Source organism: Gasterosteus aculeatus, chromosome 15 (assembly GCF_964276395.1).
Source record: "Gasterosteus aculeatus chromosome 15, fGasAcu3.hap1.1, whole genome shotgun sequence".
Lineage (NCBI taxonomy): Eukaryota > Metazoa > Chordata > Actinopteri > Perciformes > Gasterosteidae > Gasterosteus > Gasterosteus aculeatus.
In genome coordinates, this window is record NC_135703.1 from 19272362 (window position 1) to 19292290 (window position 19929).

The window sequence follows — 19929 nt, forward strand, 5'->3', positions numbered from 1 at the left end:
GGCAGTTTGCATCCATCTAATAATGTAATTTGTAATTTTCTTTTTAAATCAGCCCTTTTGTGTTAGTGTCAGACAGTGTTCTCTTTCCTTTTTCGTTTTTGTCTTTCTTTTCAACCCATCCCCTCCACCCTCCCCGTCTTCAGGCCAGATGGTGGGCGACCACACTCGTTTGGAGTTCCACAACATTGAAACAGGAATCATGACAGAGCGTCGATTTGTTTCCAGCATCCCATCCAGCTTCATTGGTCATCTGCAGAGTCTGAGGTATTCCGATAACCAATTTTTAATTGACTTGTTAAAGGCATATTAGTATATATTTATCGTTTAACTAAGAATTGTTTTCATAGTGGGAACAAATGACAAGGCATCAATTCCACAGTTTTCTCTATAAAATATAGCTCCATAGAATAATTTTGCCTCTTTAGGTAATTATCATGGTCTTGTTGTTTGCTCCAGCCTCTGTACTTAAGGAACAATAGCCAGATTTTATGTTTGCTAGAAGGTAGTGGAGATCTCCTTCCCCAAATGGCTAAACCCATCAATTGATTTGCTTTCTGAATTCACAAACTGGAGATTTATTTAACTGAGGGTTTTCGATACAGAAAATGTTTTTCTTTTATATACTTTTAATCTGTTAACAGGCTTTAAATGACAATAATAAACTCATTTGTAGGTCAATCATGTCAACTGTCTGTTCCTGTCATTTCCTCAGATTTAACGGCATGCTCTACATTGACCTGTGCAAAAACGGTGACATAGATTATTGCGAGCTCAATGCACGCTTTGGGATTCGTTCTATCATCGCTGACCCTGTCACCTTCAAATCCAAGAGCAGCTATCTGAGCCTGGCCACCTTACAGGCCTATACATCCATGCACCTCTTCTTCCAGTTCAAGACAACCTCCCCAGACGGCTTCATAATCTTTAACTCTGGAGATGGCAACGATTTTATCGCTGTAGAACTGGTAAAAGGGTACGTTTTAGCATGCTTGTTAAACCTTTACAGGTTGGAATCCTGAATATGTACGAATCGGGTTATTTGAATACCAACATAAAACTGCTTTCATAGATGGCTTTATAATAACAATATATGAAATGACTGTCAGGACCAGATAAAAATGAGGACTCAGATGCAGAGGGTTTGGCGTCTTTATTCGCGTCGTGAAAAAACAAACAAACGGCTATGAGCTATCAGCGTTTCTGACGAAAGTTAACAAACTAAAATCTCTCTTAAACGAGGAAAACGAACGGCTTCGAAAGCGCGCTAAAACTAAAACTAAGAAGCTCCAACAAAAGGTCACTCTTACTCAGAGGAAAAACATAAAGGGGTAATCATTCCGAGACAAGGCAATGGTATTAACAAATCCTGTGGCTGTGGCGAGGCTTGGGTGATCGCACGGTGGTACACTCAGGCACAAGACAAAGGGAGACGCAGACTATAAGACACATGAGGGTAATGGGAAACAGGTGGACACAATCAGGAATCAGGGGAGACGATTCGACTGGTGACATGAGGAAGGGCAAGTGACCTGAAACGAGAGGAAGGTTACTACTTTCAAAATAAAACGGAAATGACAAGACCAAAACATGCCGACAAAAACCCAACTTGACCTCACCCTGTGACAATGACAATGTAAAGATGAACATGTCTCCCGTTGCATAATGCCTGCCATCGGTTTTTGGTACGATATCGTAACTATTATAAATATACAAAATATCATGAAATATATAATAAATATTTATAATATTAAAGGATCAAAATAATACAATATACGGCCCGAGCCTAGCGGAGAGGAGAGGACGTGCAGGAAAAGCATATATTTTGCGCAGATATCTTAATTTACAAATAATACTGGGTATATTCCATGTTCCAAAAACACAAAGAGACAGAAATTGACTATTTTTAAAATGCATTTTTAACATAATTAAAAAGAATTCTAATCTTTTTTTATTTATTTCTTGGATAGAGGTGGGGCCACGCCCCATTTCCTTCTATGGACCAGCCGCCACTGTCTGTAACAGAGTTGTTTTTACTGCATTCAAATGCAGAAAAGGGGTTAGGGTTAGGTTTTCTCTTTTAAAGTCCCCAATAACGATTAGACTCACATAGGCCTGAGGTGGGATTTAAACAGCAACATTCTACCCCTACAATGTAGTTTTTAGTAAGGAAATGGGCTGCCATAGTCAATATGTACAACTCTCAATAAAAGATGAAAATCCATCTAATCCAGGATGACTAATGATGACAGTCTAAGGCAACGATTTTAACCAATTAGATACAAAGATAGCATGGTGACTGGGTCCGCCCACTTACTGTCAAAAAGAATAATTACTCGCAAGTCGAGCAGGTTCAAATTTCGCAAGCGAGCAAATTAAAAATTTTAAAGGGACTTTTGTTCACACTAAAAGGACTTTAGCACTGTTTTATTTGGCGCACGGACCTCATTGCTCAGTTTGACATTGATTTGCCTTCATAAATCTGTGGGTTCAGTGCTTTGCCTAAAGTCATTTCAAAATGCCAAATAGAGAAGCTGGTGATAAAACCTCAACCCTCAACCTGTACAAGGGCCAATTTAATTTCTTCAGACCTTTTATTTCAGGAATGCCACTTAGTCGACATTTCAAACTGAGGCAGAAAAGCAATCTGTAACTCTCATACCTTTCTTCTTGCAGATACATCCACTACGTTTTTGACCTTGGAAATGGGCCCAACCTCATCAAGGGCAAAAGTGACAGGGCATTGAATGACAACCAGTGGCACAATGTGGCCATCACCCGAGACAACAGCAACACCCACACACTGAAAGTAGATGCAATAGCCACTACTCAGAGTATCAACGGAGCCAAGAATCTGGACCTAAAAGGTATACAAATGTCATGAAAAATGTTTTATTTTAAAATGTCTGTGTAAAGCATGTCCTTAAACTACTACAATGTCTACATTTTATGTTTATGTGTCCTGCATTATTTTTTCTTTATTATTTACCATGGGAACATGATCATACAGTACTACTGAAATGTCATTATGGGGGTGGTACAACATGTTGAACACAACGTATGGTAAGTGGTATTGAGAGCGCATTGTATGCATCCGGTGGAGCGAGGTACCCATTTCTTTAGGGAGAAAACTACAAGCAGCAAATTGTATCGATTAGGAACGTAGGCTCTGTTCTTTACTAAAGTGAATAGTTCTGAAAAGGTGTGAGAATATGTGTAACTGATACCAATTCATCGCTCTCTTTAGGCAGTTTGAGTTCCAAACTGTTATGATGACATTCTCCTACATTTTGCACAGTAGCTTGCAACCCTGTGACACTCCACAAAATGTTTCTTCAGGTTTTGATTTGCAGTGAAGTACTACTAGTAGAATTACTCCAGATAAATAAAGAGGTCACAAATCGGTAAAAAAGAAGCCAGGAAGACAGTTTTTATTGCATAGATATATCAGACAAGATCTTAACAGTTTCTTTGTCTTGTCTATATCCCAGGTGATCTGTTCATCGCAGGACTGGGTCCAGGTATGTATGGCAACCTGCCAAAACTAGTGGCTTCCAGAGAAGGCTACCAAGGCTGTTTGGCATCAATCGACCTCAACGGTCGCCTACCGGATCTCCTCAATGACGCCTTGTTTCGCAGCGGGCAGATAGAGCGTGGATGTGAAGGTACATCGCCCCTCAAATCTGAGCCCCATTTAGACTTGTACGACTCAAACTTGAACTCTAACTCCATCTCTAGCAGCACCTTTTTCCTGCTCAATGCAAACAGTAGCTCTATGGCCCTGCACCCACATGGAAGCCCCTCCATTCTAATAACTGTACTTCTAGCCTCATTGAACCACTTCTAGAGTGAGGTCAAACAATCCCTAGACAACGCCACCTGTTACCTGCCACATTGGTCTCCTCTTTACAGTGCCGTTCGGTCACCGTCAGCAGCTTTTGCTACTGTGGACACATAATACTGCCAGGTCCTCCATTGTTATCTCTTCAGCTTTTGTTAAGTTCACCGTTTGTTCAGAATCTTGTGAGCGTTGAATCTTCAGCAATATTATTGAAATAAGAATGTACTGCAGAGGTCACTTGAGGTGAAGCTGCATCAATCTGATTGTACAGAGATACATTCACAATCAGTGCAACCTTTTCTAAATAAGTAGATTCCTAAAACGAATGATGAAAATAAACTACAAATCTAATCGACCATTGACCAAGCGTTGTCCCCCTTAGTTTTTGTTGATATGCTTCTAAAGCTTTGGTACCTAATGACATTGCAACATCAGACTGATGTTGCAATTACTTATTGCTGCGTAGTTGACTGGTCCTGTATTAATGAGCAGTATCATGAGAAAGACTGCTCATGTGTAAACATGTGACTAATAAAAAAACTCTAAAAATATATATACATTACAACAAATAACTTATGTTTCACTTTTACATGATAAAAAGGCTTTGAGGATGAGAACTAACCCATCAATTTGTCTCAGGTAAGCTACCCCAAACTCAATACAGGACATAACTGACAGCTATTAACCCCACAAAAACCCTATTTGGATGAAAACGGGCTAATACAATTCCCACATAACCAATCTCAGTAGTCAGTCAATGTTTACCAATAATGCTTTAAAGTAAAGCTTTAATTGTGGGTCAGCTGCATTTTAGAGCCCATTATACAACGGCTGTAAATAAACATGTAAAAATGTATTTGAGGGATTTGAGTTACTGATATGTGTTTACACTTTAACATGCCTTTTTTTGTTTTTAATGCCTTAAATTAATGTACTTATACATATTCATCAGGAGGGTTGCATCAATACTGTTGAACAACAACATTAGAGAGAGAGCACATTGTGCACGAATGACTCATTATAGGTACGTCGTTCAGTTTAGTGAGTGAAAAAGCAGAAGAAAAGCTCATTTCTATTCCTCTAGGTCCAGTACCATTGGTAGCTATGGCACAGACTAATTCATTGAATTTGTAGACATAAAGCAGAGAATATTTGGACAAAAATCCTCCATTACATGGTTGAAAAAGGTTGGTTCTGTGTGGCAGAATCTGTTAAAACCTACCAGTAAGTCCTACCAGGGACAGATTATGAAAGCGTTTTATTCATATTGAACCAGATAAAGTCAACTCCACGACTTAGCTGACTATTCTAATAAAACATTTAGACGGATATGAAACTACCCGTTGGCTGAGACAACTTGTTATGTTAAAGGGAATACATATAGTTTGTAAACATAAATTAGTTGTTTACTACTTTATATGGTCAAATAGCATTCAATTCAAAAACACACATAAAGAGGATTGTGTTTCTAAATGTCAACAATTTTGACCCTGGAGGTCCTCCACCTGTCCGTTGTAAAGTAGATCTGATTAACTATTCTGGAGATTGTCGAGTGTTCACCCGCAAACGCAAAAATATAAAGTGTTTCCTGTCTGAAAAAGCCTGAAACGCGGTAACTAAAGCCTTAACTTTTAGCCGCATTGTTTTAAGGCTGAGGGGCAAGCAAAAATGGTACTTTAGGACAAACCAACAACATAAATACGGAATAAATGGCTTGCTCATTGAAGCTCTGAGTATGGATGTGCAGGTTGAAAATCAGGCCATTTCATGACTCAGGGCCTCATGTACTTGTGCCTGTAAAAGCATGGCCAGGTATCTACAAATGAGCCGCACTGAGGTAAAAGCAGACTGACGCATAACCGAAAAAGGCAAATTGCTTCCGTGTCATGCATATGCATTCACAGGAGGGTCAAGGGGAAAGTGGCAGTTTCCCATGAAGAGAAGGGATTATATATTCGCCATCATGTACAGAAACCAGCCGTGGAAGCGCCCCTTTGTTGTGCGGTGAGAATTCTCTGCCTCTTAAAAGCAGGTGTAAACCAGAATGCGGTTTCCTCACATTTGCTTCCTGGTGAAATGACAGCAGTAATCAGAGCCAGACGGCGACATAGGCCAAGGAGACGAGCTGAAAGGATTTCTGCCACAAGGGTCAGACTTTTTCAGTTAAGTGAACTGAAATCATTACGCGTTACAGATTAAGCAGACACGCAATATTACAGTTACTGGAAGAAATCAAAGATGACATCTCTGACTCAGCGTTCACATTCCAGTCCAGCAGGTGTTAAACTCCTCGCTACATTACAATTATTGGTATCAGGATCATTTCAAAGAGTCACAGCATCAGCAGTGGGAATATCGCAGTACAAGTACTTAACGCGTTGCTATAGTCAATACATACATCCGCCCCCCACTTATGCCGGAATAACACAATTTCGTTTTTTTTACCCCTGTTTTGACTTTGGCTGATCCATGATAGAAAGACAAGGAGGTCCATTCAAGTGTGCGTAGAAATGCTCATAATCTGTGGTTTAGAGGCTGGAGAAAGGCGCTGATCACCTGATGAGCGGGTTTCGTAAATACAACGTCAGCTCAAGTATCACAGTGTGCGCTTTCTCTAGCTTGCTCATAACGCTACGTTTGCAAATGTACGTACATGCGGCCCCCAGTCCGTACCCTTTTTTTAACAAAGCAAAACTTGGTTGGTTGGTTTATTTTGTGTTGATCTTCAATAGTTCATGCATATTGTAGCTACATCAAAAGGGGCTTTTGAAACATTTTGCAAGCACACAGTATGTCACTGTGGACAAAATGTTTCTTCTTCAAGTCGTCATTCTGTTGTAGTAGTATCTGTCATCATCTCAAGGTTCTGGGTGCCACAACCTCCTGCATGGAAACCTTTTTCTCTACAGATGTTTATTCTTGCCATATCATTCCGCTAGAGATTGAGTGTAGTTTTTGTTTTTTACGTTGACCTACCGAGCTCCATTTTAGAGAAATACATGTTGCTATATGTTTCATTTGAATCAAGACAGACTATAACATTGTGTACACTATGTCCTCTATGTCCTCTTTGCTCTGACAGTTTGAATGTGGTTTTTGAAAACAATGCTTTTCACTGTGCTATATGTACTGCAAGAAAGTAATGTTGACAAATTTATTTTTCAAAATAAAATCTCATCAATCAATGTTGGTCTTCTCCATGGCATTGTCTCATTTTTCTTTGTGCTTGTGTTCTTTCTTTTCTTTCTTTTTTTGCTTATGTGCGACGATCAGTTGATTGCTCATTTTATTATACTGACATGCACGGCCTGCTTTTCATCACAAACATTCATTGCATAACTGAATTTGTGTTTCTTTATCCAGTGTGCCCACATACTGTAATCACCGATTAATAATGGTTGACTTTGCCGTACCCTGCTGTTACTAGAGGGTGATACTACACTGTGGGAAAAATGGAACGGAACAGCCCCGGTCGTAACTCCAATAAGCTTTTTACTGTGGTTTATCATACATTAAATCTAGTACCCTATATGTAGATCAGCTGCAGGATTTTCCTGTGTTGACCCTTTTGAATTCTACTATCTAATTTATCAGCAATTAACTTGGATCTGAACAGCCTCTTTGGCAGAGCAGCTTGCATCAGTTTACCAGGTAAGTCAAAACTCAACACATTAACCTTAGTTAAATAAGTTAATGAAGACTGATCGTTGGCATGTTTAGCCAATTCATTGAACAATATTTAGCAAATATAGTATTAGTAAATTAGTATAATCCAAGGTGTGTGGAGAAGGAAAAAGTCTCTAGCAATTAAACTTGTTTTGGCTAAAAAGAGTCATCATAAAATACCTAAAACATTTAAACAGCATAGACATGGAGCATTTAAAAAAATAGTTTCACTTAGCCAGTCACATGTACACTTTAATTGCAGTTGTGGATTGCTTATTTTTCAAGTTAGATTTCTTGCCTTCAGATGTCTGAGAGGAAATTTCACGCCTTTAGTTTAAAGAATGTTTTTTTTTTAATTGATTTTGTAGGAAGGGCTTGTTTTGTCCACAAAGAACAAAACTTTAGAATAGTTCAACCGGGTTTCCACCATATCAGAACTAGATTGCAGAATATCAGCTGAACAATGTACTGAAAAACAGCTTACAGCCCAGTTGATCGATAGTCCATTATGCTTTCTTTTTTAATGCTTTTTGAGTGTAGTCAGGGTGCTTCGGTCCAACAGTATTCTCTCTCTACATGATTGTAAAGAACACGATTCAGGACAATCACTTTGATGTGATTTGCTATCCCACACTTACCAAATCACATTTTGTGTAAAGACCTATATAAACCTCTGAATGCTGCCCCTTCGATGCAATTCTCTTGTCCGATCCAAATTAAATCACTGTAGTGGTATGACAGGTGGATGTCTTATGAATCCAAAAGCTATATTGTATGATTAGACACCAGCAGAAATGAGCGGGATGTATCTCTGAACATTGCGTCTCAGTCAAGAGGGGCTGTCTCATCAGAGCTCTAAACCAAAGTGTTGTCCCTTTAAACTAGGGTTAGGGTTAACTTCAGCACGTGCTGGTTAGGGTTATAAATTACATAAGTTCTCTCCCTCTCTTTTTTTGTGTATGTGCGTGTTTGTGTCTGGCTGTGTGTCTGTTTGGTCCTTGGGATGGCTGGATTTCTGCAGGTCCCAGCACCACCTGTCAGGAGGACTCTTGTGCCAACATGGGTATTTGTATCCAGCAGTGGGAGAACTACACATGTGACTGCTCCATGACCTCCTACACTGGCATACAGTGCAATGACCGTGAGTACTGATCTCACTATTAAATATCACACGTGTACAATATGGAATGAACAAATTTCACCAACATCTGCAGTACCTGTGAAGATTTATATCACGCTATATCGGTAACAAAGACCTCTCTAGTAATGACGAGGGATTTAATTGGTTTATGTATATTCAAGAAAGGTATAGACTTTGCGGAAAAAGGGTGGTTGATGGAAGAAGGGATCGACGGTTGTTGGATTGGGTGTAAGGTAAAGTAATAAGGAGGGTAAAGAGAGTCCTGGACTGATGGATGGAAAAAAACACACATTGGACTGCTGACGTCTGGTGGCTGGAAGGAACTGGGGAAGTGGAGGCTCGTAAGTGGGGGCTGTCGTTTCGGAATCTCTGATGTTTTTGAGTGTGAGTCTGTAAGTGAGAAATTAGATCCAATGGATTTCAGTAGGTAGATACTTATAGTGACATTGCTTTGATGGGGAAACAATGGGTTTCGAAGGAAATTAAAGGACCTATGTTTTGAATTTTGTTATTTCATTTCATTTTTATCTTATTGTTAATTCAATTATTTTCAATATCTGTCATGCAGAAGTCAGTGTTTGCAGACCTTGTGCTGAGGTTGAGGCAATTTGCGTGACAGGGATGAAGGCTTCTAGTTGAAGGAAGACGTGCAGGAATTTATGGACGTTTGTCAGCACCTGTCATTGTGCTATGGATAATTAATCAAAAATGTGGATTTGCATCCTAGGTTGACTTAGTTATTGCAAACATTACATTACATGTCATTTAGCGGACGCTTTTATCCAAAGCGACGTACAATAAGTGCATTCAACCATAGAGTACAAACTCAGAAGAACAAGAAACAAGAAAGTGCAATTTCCTCAAATAAGCCAATTTACAATTTGCTATAGATGAGTGGCGTTACAAGTACAATTTAAGTGCTACAATTTGTTAGTCTTTAGTCGAGGTAGAGTCTGAAGAGGTGTGTCTTTAGTTTGCGGCGGAAGATGTGAAGGCTCTCTGTGGTCCTGGTGTCTTCAGAGAGCTCCTTCCACCATTTAGGAGCAGGACAGCAAAGAGTGGAGATCTAGTCGAGTGTTTTGCTCTCAGTGAGGAGGAACAAGCAGTTTTGCAGATGCAGAGCGAAGAGTGCGGGTTGGGATGTCGGGTTGGACCATGTCCTGGATGTAAGCTGGACCCCATCCATTCACAGCATGGTACGTGAGCACCAGTGTTTAGAACTGGATGCGGGCGGCCACCGGCAGAGGTGGAATGGTGGTAGCGGGGAGACCTGCAGGAGAGAGTTACAGTAGTCCAGGAGGGAGATGACAAGTACCTGGGCAGCCTTCTGAGTCTTCCTCTTGTGAGAAGGGGACGTATTCTCCTGATGTTGTAGAGAGTGTATCTACAGGATCGCGTTGTCGCAGTAATGTTGGGAGTCAGGGAGAGTTGGCTGTCGATTGTGACGCCGAGGTTCTTAGCGGTTAAAGTGGCCGTTAGCACGGAGTTGCCAAAGTTTATCGTCAGGTCGTGGGTCGGAGATTCTTTTCCTTTAGCTTCCAGGTCCAAAATGCTTCAGGAAGATTGGACTGACACTTACTATTTACTACATGCTTGTTATTATAATAATATTCCAGATGTCTTTACTTTTATGATACGTTATTTTCTATTAACTTAAGTACTAACTTTATCTTATAGTTTGGAGTTGAGTTGCTTAGAAAATCTTCACCTGCTCTTTTTAGCTGGCACAACGTACATCTTTGGTAAAGGAGGAGGCCTCATTACATTCAAGTGGCCAGCTAATGAGAGACCGAGCACCAGGACGGACAGGCTGACCGTTGGCTTTAGCACCTCCCTGAAAGATGGCATCCTGGTCAGGATTGAAAGTGCCCCTGGTCTGGGGGACTATCTGATGCTGCACATTGTAAGTTCTCACACATACTCTACTTGTACTTGTCTCATTTAATGTTTGGTAGTGTCTCTGTTTTCTTAGTTGTTGTTTCTGACCTACTAATTCCTAATCAAGGAAGGGAAATAGTGCAAAGAGAGAACTGGCTGAAGGAGCAGAGTGTAAGATTTGTAACCAACTAAAGCAGAGGTCACTACCTGATGGACCGCGGTCCGGATCCGGACCCAGAAGCCGTCCCATCTGGACCAAAAGCTAAAAAAAGATGGTTGTGATTTAAACGTGACAGCGCACTTTTCTACTGGCGCGGCTTTGGTCGTCTTTACGGTAGTGACTTAAAGCACAGACCAATAGCATTCAAGCTAAACAATCCCATGTGATATCGCTCGACCAATCGAGTCTTTGCATTCCAGGCAGGACGATGATATCGTCTCAATACTTTGGACAGACGAGAGGTAGCGGAAAATGACAAACAAAAAGACGGTAGGAAGAAAAGAACGATAGCGACATTTGAGAAAAAGACGAGTGAGACGCAGAAAGCGAGAGAAAGGGACGGGTGAGAAAAATGAGGAACAAATCGACAGCGAAAGTAGAGCATTTTATCCTCAATGGGCGGACTGGTTTCTGTTCATACTTCCCACTGCAGCACTAAACCAGGTTCTTCCTGTTATTTTCTTTTTTCTGAATTGAAGCACTTTATTTTACACATTTTATTGTTTTTTAAACGGGGCCCTAGTTTTATTTATTCATAACATTATTTATATTTGCAGTCACACATAGATGTTCAGTTCTTTGTTACGTGACAATAATTATTGTCAAAAGAGTTTTAGAATCATACTGAATTGATTTGTTAGTCGTGTATAGTGATTAAATGCAAATGTTGATACAACTCAATTCCTCTATTTATTAACACTAAGTAGTCACATTATGATCTTCCGGACCTTTGCTTCAAGAAATGTTCTCTCTCACTGGACTTCATGGCATTTTAGTTGAAGACCCCTGAACTAAAGTTTTCAATCTTCTGCCAAGCATGTTGCAGAAATTTGATGGACATTACGAAAACAAGCCAACGTGGATGGTCCTATAAAGAGTTTGGTTGGTCCATTCTGGGCAATTGTAGAAAATTGGAGGGGGGTTAGTGAGGAGGAAATGGCTAATTCTCAGCTAATTTAAACAAAACAATACGTTTTTTTTCCAGGTTATTATACACAAAATAAATCATATTTATTGATATCATTTCATTTCTGACAATGAATCCTTATAGAGACTACAAACAGTGCAAGTGATAGTAAGCATTTGAAAACCATACAGTACTAAGGATGGGAATTTTCTTTGGGAATCTTTTATTGATCAACCTCTCTTATCCCACAGCAGCTTTTAAATGTTTTAAATGTTACAATGTTTTTACCTTTACTAAGTGCCCCAAGAAATCGTTGATAAACGGTTGTCATACTTGTATGGGTTCACTTTGCTCTATCATAGGCTTACCCATTTGTAGTTCCTTAAAGGTTTTCCTAAAGTATCTCTGCTCAAGTAGCAGAGATACTTTAGGAAAGTAAGTAAGTAATAATATAAGTAATATGGTCCACCCCAAAACAAATAACCTATTTTTAGTTTTAGTTTCTTGATTTGGAGATTGTTGAGACATGAGACTCTTTCTAAACTTGCAGACCCCTTTTTTTGAAATCTCTTGATGAGCATGATAGTAGTATTTTAACACCACAGTTGTATACTGCACCAAATTAACAATACAGTGTTGTTTATTTGGTGCAGTATAAAACTGTATCAAGATTTTGATTGTATTATTTCCTGACCATCTAGTTCAAAATAATAGATCTTTAATAACGGGTGGGTCTGATTTTCAAAAAGTACCATAAACAATTTCTCAAAATTTTAATTACCAAATAATAAGAACTAAAAGCCTAAGCCTAAAAGACCTATTTTGACGTCCACATTTGAAGTGTAAAGACATAACAGCTGTTATTACTCTCAGCTACCAGCCAAGCTATGAGTGAAAACTACAAACTCTATTGACCCATAGTTGAGTGAAAGTGTATATTTTAAGATAAATTAAATGTTGAGAGAGACAGCGAGAAATTTGCTGCTTTGGAACTTACACTGAAAAACTAAACTTCTAAAACTTTCCATGAAAATGTATTTATACTTTAAACTGCCGTTAAAATGTCTCTTCCTTGTAGAGGAAGATTTTTGATATTACATATCACCATTGGTATTACAACCTTAAAAATATTCGACGTTAATGGTCGCTTACTATTAGTTTTCAGATATGCTAAAGTGGACTGGGAGATCATTTAGAAAACGATTATTGGTGTGATGTAGCCTCGGGGACAACCCAAGGTGACACATTCAACCTGGCAATCAAAAATCGGTACCTCCTGCTGTCAGGCAACAGTACTAGCCCCCACAACACGGTGCAGCATCAGCTTGAGGAATATAGACGAATAATCATGTTTTCTCATTTCAGCAACAAGGCAAAATTGGAGTGACATTCAACATTGGCACAGTGGATATCAGTGTTCGGGAGAGCAGTACCCCCGTAAATGATGGGAAGTATCATGTTGTTCGCTTTACCAGGAATGGTGGCAATGCTACACTGCAAGTGGATAACTGGTCAATCAATGAGCACTTCCCAACAGGTACAAAACTAATCATTCAATCATCTTGTTTTGCATCTTCACCCTGCAACATGTTTTCTATCCAAATCGATAGAAAATCTGACACCTTTAGTTAACAATGAAAACGTATAGCAATAAATATCAGAATTATCTTTAATAGTATACATAATACGACAATGGGATCAGGTCATGCAACAGTTGATAAGGTTTAGGGTGCATCTGCTTCAAAGTGAAGAACAACATTATTACTTTCTTTGTTCAACTGCTTATTTTCTCACTTTTTATGTAACTAATGCATCACTGGCTTTTTAACTGTGTCTTAAATGGCACACAAACGTACATATATCTTTTGTGCAGTAAAATACGACAAAATGTCAGGGATGCGGGGAAGGCAGGACTCAAACGCAGACTTTAAACCCCAAAAGACTTTAATAGTCAAAAAGCAAAACACAAAAAGGCCAAGGGGTAAAAACACACACAGGGAGCAGGCCAATAAGGCAGGCAGGAGCTAGGAACATCCAGGACATTCGACAATGACGTGACAAGTGACAAGCGACACACACTGCTTAAATACACTAGGGAGGTGCAGGTGATTGGACACAGGTGGAAACAATCAGACAATCACAGGGGATGACAGGCCAAGGCAGGAAGTGAAGTTACCAGGGGAAATGAGTGGCAGAAAACTACAAAATAAGACAGCAAGTAAACCACACCGTGACATAAAACCCCACAAATAAACTATCTAAAAGGCCAATGTTCCTCTACAGGGTTTGACTTTGTTTTTTTTATCCACCCGTCATACCTTCATTTCGGGTGCATGTTGTCCATGTTAGACGGGCGCTTACCAGGCAGGCCACTTGCTGGATCTGCACTTGTTTGCCTACAGAGTAGCTGTAGTCAGGAGCAGGGGCCTTCACTGAACTTCATTTTGAAGAGCAGACCATAAGGATACGTTATAAAAGGTCAAACTGGTAATATTCACCTACGTCTTGCCAGACATCCCAGATGAGGACTGTTGTGACGGACACAAGTCTGCTGGGACAGTTCCTTCAATAGCGGATTCTCATCCTGGTTCTAACTCCTCCCTTTTGGATGCACTGCAGGCTGACATGAGGAATATGAAGGCCTGCCCTGTGTAGTGCAAGAGGAATTTAAATTAAAAATAAAAGCTCAAAACAAAAAGTTAAATAAATTAAAAATAAAGTGCACCAGCGAACAGAAAGTGACAAGTGTTTGTGGATATGCAGTGTGAAGAAAGTGACCGGTTGAATAACAGAGTCAGTCAGTGGGGGACCGGCTCTGTTGATGAGCCCGACTGCCGACAGGAAGAAACTGTTGGTGTGGCGGGAGGTCTTAGTCCTGATGGACCTCAGCCTCCTGCCAGATGGAAGGGGCACAAACAGGTTTTGTCGGGGTGAGAGGGGTCGGCTACCATCTTTTTAGCTGCTTCAGGGTCCTGGAAGAGAACAAGTCCGGCAGGGACGGCGGATTGCAGCCGATCACCCTCTCTGCAGAGCGGAGGACACGCTGCAGCCTGCCCTTGTCCTTGGATGTGGCTGCAGCAGGAAGTCAGTGATCCACTTGCAGGTGGAGTCGGGCGGTGCAGCTGGGAGAGTTTGTCCTGCAGCAGAGATGGGATGATGGTTTTGAAGACAGAGCTGAAGTCCACAAACAGGATCCTGGCGTAGGTTCCTGGGGAGTCCAGATGCTGGAGGATGTAGTGGAGGGCCATGTTGACAGCATCGTCCACAGACCTGTTGGCTCTGTAGGCGAACTGCAGGGGGTCCAGGAGGGGGTCGGTGAGGGACTTCAGGTGGGTCAGGACTAGCCGTTCAAAAGACTTCATGACTACAGAGGTCAGGGCGACGGGCCTGTAGTCATTGAGTCCTGTGATCCTGGGCTTCTTGGGAACAGGGATGATGGTGGAGGCCTTGAAGCAGGCTGGTACGTGGCATGTCTCCAGGGAGGTGTTGAAGATGTCAGTGAACACCGGAGACAGCTGGTCAGCACAATGCTTCAGGGTGTGAGGGGAGGTGATCCTTCTGCAGGCGTAGTGTTCTGAGTTCCGCTGTGAACCAGGTTTGTCGTTGTTGTAACTCACCCTGGTGCATCATGGTACACAGCTGTCCTCACAGAAGCCGATGTAGGAAGTTACAGCCTCTGTGAAAACATCCCAGTCTGTGCAGTCAAAGCACGCCCGAAGATCCTCCAGCGCCTCACTGGTCCACTTCTTAAATTCCCTCACCACAGGTTTGCAGAGCTTCAGTTTCTGCCTGTATGCAGGAATCAGATGGACCATGAAGTGGTCAGAGTGTCCCAGTGCAGCACGAGAGACAACGTCATAGGCCCCGCTTAATGTGGTGTATCAGTGATCTATTGTATTTGTGATGTATTTAAGGCGTTCATAATCCAACAACTAGAGAGTCCGGGTTGGTCCGCTCCACACACTGTATCTGTTTGGCGAAGTCCAGCAAACTCACGGGGGGAAAAAAGGGGTTTGCAGTTGATAATAAAGGATTCCAAATCCAGAGAACAGAGTCATAGAATCACTGTTTCGTTGTTGCACCAGCTGATGTTGGAGTAGAAACAGATTCCACCACCGTTCGGCCTGACGGAGAGCTCCGTGTCGCCCGCCAGCTGGAGCTTAGAGTCCTCACCAGCAGCTTGACTTTGACAGGTTTGTTGCACAGTCCGCGCATGTTGGAGAGAAATATGCCCGACAGCGTTGTACGGAGTCAACGTTTGCGGAGACACACAAGCGCGTCGGCCTGTTTCGCTCTCCTTCGCTTCACTGCGTGAGTAAAGGCGAGCACACTTTTGACTAGAATGTCCAGTAATTCCACAGAAGAAAGAAGAACAGCTGGTTCTGTATTTTTAAATGATTTCGTTATTAAAGAATGCTGGAAATTAATATAATTTGCTGGTGATGACAGAGGTGGAGATTGAGGGTTTGAGGAGTTTGAACAGTGAGGTACGTTCACATTATTATTGAACATACCATTATTTGCGCAAGTAGATTCCATGTAAAGTCAATGCACAGGCGCGTCTGGTCGCGAATGGGGCGGATTTTAAACGGGCAGCGCAAATAATGCGAAAAAGCAAAAGGAGCAAAGCGAATAAATCTCTTCAGACATACGATACGCTGCCATATCCAGCAGCGTATCGTATGTCTGTGAGAGAGAATTAAAGGAGAAACCCCGCTGAATAGAATGACCCTGATGCCAGACTACGTGATGCTTTGCCAGTCAGTGCACCACTTAGTGGATACACTTTAGAAAAAGTTTTCCTGACACACTAAGGCTGCAATGCGGCAACAAACTCTCATTGTATCACTGAACCACAGTTGACCATCTGAGTTGTTCATGTCCTACCATAAACCATAACCATAACCATTACCATATATTTTTGGAGAGAGGTCCCCGGATATAAATATTTTCTTTTCCATTAAAAATATAAAGGATAAATTGCATTTGCAACTACTAAAGAGCACATTTAAACTGAAAAAGGTAATACACCATATTAGTGAATGCCAATATTTATAGCATGGAACGGAACACACACACACACACATTGGTAAATCCTAAATAAAGTATAGTTTTAGGTTGCAGAGAAAGTTGAAAGGTCAAATTGTTTTCAAGTTCAACAGCATATTTGTTGCAAGTGTCTCAAAGAAATGTATGAGGAGGTTGAATCTACGACAGGATGCTAAACTATTTGTTGTTATGGTTGAAAGGGTGAAATATACACATATTATGTATGCTTCATGTATTTAATAACACTATTGTTAATGTTATATTTTGGATCCATTTTTGTCAACACATTTGGAGACATGAATTATGCTGTAACTAATCAAAGTTTAATTGAAAATGTAATCGTCAGCTAAAATAATTTTAAAGTATTGTAAATGATAGAGGGAACGTGATATTTTCTCATGGTGACATGATGGTGATGATCAATAAAAGTCTTTATAAATGTCTTTTAAACTTTAAAGGGAACAGTGACATTGAACGCTATCAAATGGCCAATAAGAAAATTCCTTTCAAATACGCCAGACCAGTAGAAGAATGGCTGCAAGAGAAAGGTAATTTCAAACAAAGTGTTTCTATGCTTATCTGTGTTCACTATGCTGGTATGATGTGAAAAACCTAATCTGCACTATAACGAGGAGCATTAATGTTAATTTACTGAATTTCAGGCTTATTAAACAGCAGAATAGATTTTCTTCCTATTATACCAAGTCCATTCCTAATTAAACCGCAGCGCTAAAAATGATAAATACATAACATTCTAAGGAACTAAATCATTGTAAAATCAATAACTGGCAAAATAATTCAACATACTTTATGAAACAAATGAATGAAATAGAGTAATTAGTTTAAGAAAATCTCTCACTATTTATAAATATTTCCAATTATATGTTTTGTGTACGTCCTGAGGGTCCTGCTGTCATTGTGCAAGTGAAACAACGGGTGCATCGTCTGTGAGCGTTTCAAATCCCTCTTGTGTGGAATGTAATGTCATCAAACAGGGAGGTTGGAGATTGCTATAAAATACAGTCCTGCTTAGACCGCCCTCTACGAGGGTGAAAAGAACCAATGGCCTTTAGGTAACGTAAAAATGTGGGGGCCAAGTTTCCTGGCTTTAGGTGAATATTTCACAGATGAAAACATAGTTAGAATAGTATATTCCCATTACAACAATGGATCTACCTAAATCTCATACCTGGGTCCTAGTTGGTGGGCCACGTGTAACACCACTGCACAGTGTGTCACTTCTCAAATTGGAAGATTCTGAATAATCCACATGCCTCCTCCTGCCTCCAGACTGCTGCCGATGTTTAAGGAGCTTTATACAAACCAAAATTTGTTTATGTATTCATGTAGACTGATTTAACCACATTCAATGTCATTTGATGCAGATTTAAATGCGTTTACTGGGTGGTATGTTTAATTATAATTATCTGTTAACATGTCAATAATCCTTCATATTCATTTTCAGTATTGAGTTTGATCTTGTTTATACCAAATTGCTCTCAATCTTTTTGTAAACGAATAGTGCTGCTGCAATATTAGAAGTTGCCTTTCTTTGTTAAAAATATCTTACATCTCGATGTCTCTTCTAGGACGGCAGCTAACAATTTTCAACACTCAAGCAGCAGTCGCAATTGGTGGTAGTGATCATGGGCGGCCCTTTCAGGGTCAAGTGTCTGGCCTTTATTACAATGGCCTCAAAGTGTTGAACATGGCTGCTGGGGGAAACCCCAACATCAAGATTAATGGAAGTGTAAGGTTGGTAGGGGATGTACCCAGTGTAGCAGGCTCAGCCAGGACCACAGCAAATTCACCGGAGATGTCAACTACCTTTATTGAGACCACTACCATGATGTCTACTACTACCACGCGGAAACACAGATCCTCCTCCACTGTGCAGGTAAGGATGGACGTCTATTATAACTACACATATGAGGAACAGATGACATAGGCGTTACGGATGTATTGTTACACAAGGCAACGACCTGGAAACGGGAGGTTGAATCTTTTGTCTGCTGGTGTGATAAAAACCTTCCTAAACTAAACATGGGAAAGACCAAAGAGGAAGTTAACTGTCTCCACGCTGACAATAAAGTCAGCCAATTAACATCGGTCATTGATATAAATAGCTTGGAAAGTGATTCGGTTGGTGAAAAGGCTAAGTCCAATTTTCTTTCTTCAGGAAGCTTAGACCTCCTGATTTCAGCAGAAAACTTCTTCACTTTTTTTGTCGAGGGACCTTAGCAAGTGTCCTCTGCTGGCAGGCTGCATTACCGCGGATGATAAATACCAGATCAGTATAATGATCAGAAAGATTGACTAAGTGATTGACCTCATTACCCCAGACTAACATGAGGTCACGAAAAAAAATAGAACAAGAGACAAGTTAAGAAACATCCACTGCGCTGTTTTTAATGGACTCAGAAGGTCATTCTGTGAATGCTGCAGGAAGCCTCAGTGTTCTAATGCAGTATTTTTCAACCTTTTTTGCGTCAAGGCACACTTGAGACACAGAAAAAATCTCACGGCACACCAACAATCGGAAATGATATGAAAATCAATCCCAAACATAGTTTCAGCATGAGCATAATATACTCTAAGAAATCAGGGAAACGCGTGTTCTATTTGTTGTGTTTTATTAAACTTAACATGATCCTAATGCCAAGATGGCGCAGGCTTTATGCCCAGTATCTCTTAAGCCTAGTTTATGCTTCTGCGTTTTCAGAGTGACGCAGACACAAGACCCCCTGGCGTGTCCCTTGCGTCGCTTCTCACACCTCCTTGCGTGTGTCGAGACATTTTTCTAGGCTTGCGTCAGCAACGCAAGCCTCCCGCAGCGCACCAGGCTGCGATTGGTCCGCTAACTACGTCCTTTTACGGAGTCTCACATTTCCGCTTTCATAGCCCGATACCACCATTATTACCGCCACCCAAAGGAAGAGGGGAGTATTGAGCCTTCATACCACCAACAGCGCGACGACACACACACAAACACACAAGTTAGCTCTTTTTTTTTCACCAATGAAGTGACAGTATGTAAAAAATGATTTTTTTTCACGGCACACCTGACAGCCTCTCGCGGCACACCAGTTTGCCGCGGCACACTGGTTGAAAAACACTGCTCTAATGAACCACTCAGAAGGCACTTTGATCCGCAGCAAACCAACATTTAAATGAACAGCTATGGATGTTGGTTTTAGTTTGAGCAACTTTCTATTCATGTACCTCTTTGG

At 40.8% G+C, this 19929-nt stretch overlaps 1 protein-coding gene across 1 annotated transcript in view; it reads left to right on the forward strand.

Moving 5' to 3' along the window:
- The window catches only part of nrxn3a (neurexin 3a), a 119226-nt gene that overhangs the window by 79331 nt on the left and 19966 nt on the right, over positions 1-19929 (forward strand). Inside the window, 9 exon segments of the mRNA XM_078089104.1 lie at positions 144-264; positions 713-973; positions 2674-2864; positions 3489-3662; positions 8526-8645; positions 10367-10548; positions 13016-13187; positions 17158-17247; positions 18289-18596. Coding sequence (XP_077945230.1) covers positions 144-264; positions 713-973; positions 2674-2864; positions 3489-3662; positions 8526-8645; positions 10367-10548; positions 13016-13187; positions 17158-17247; positions 18289-18596 — 1619 coding nt within the window.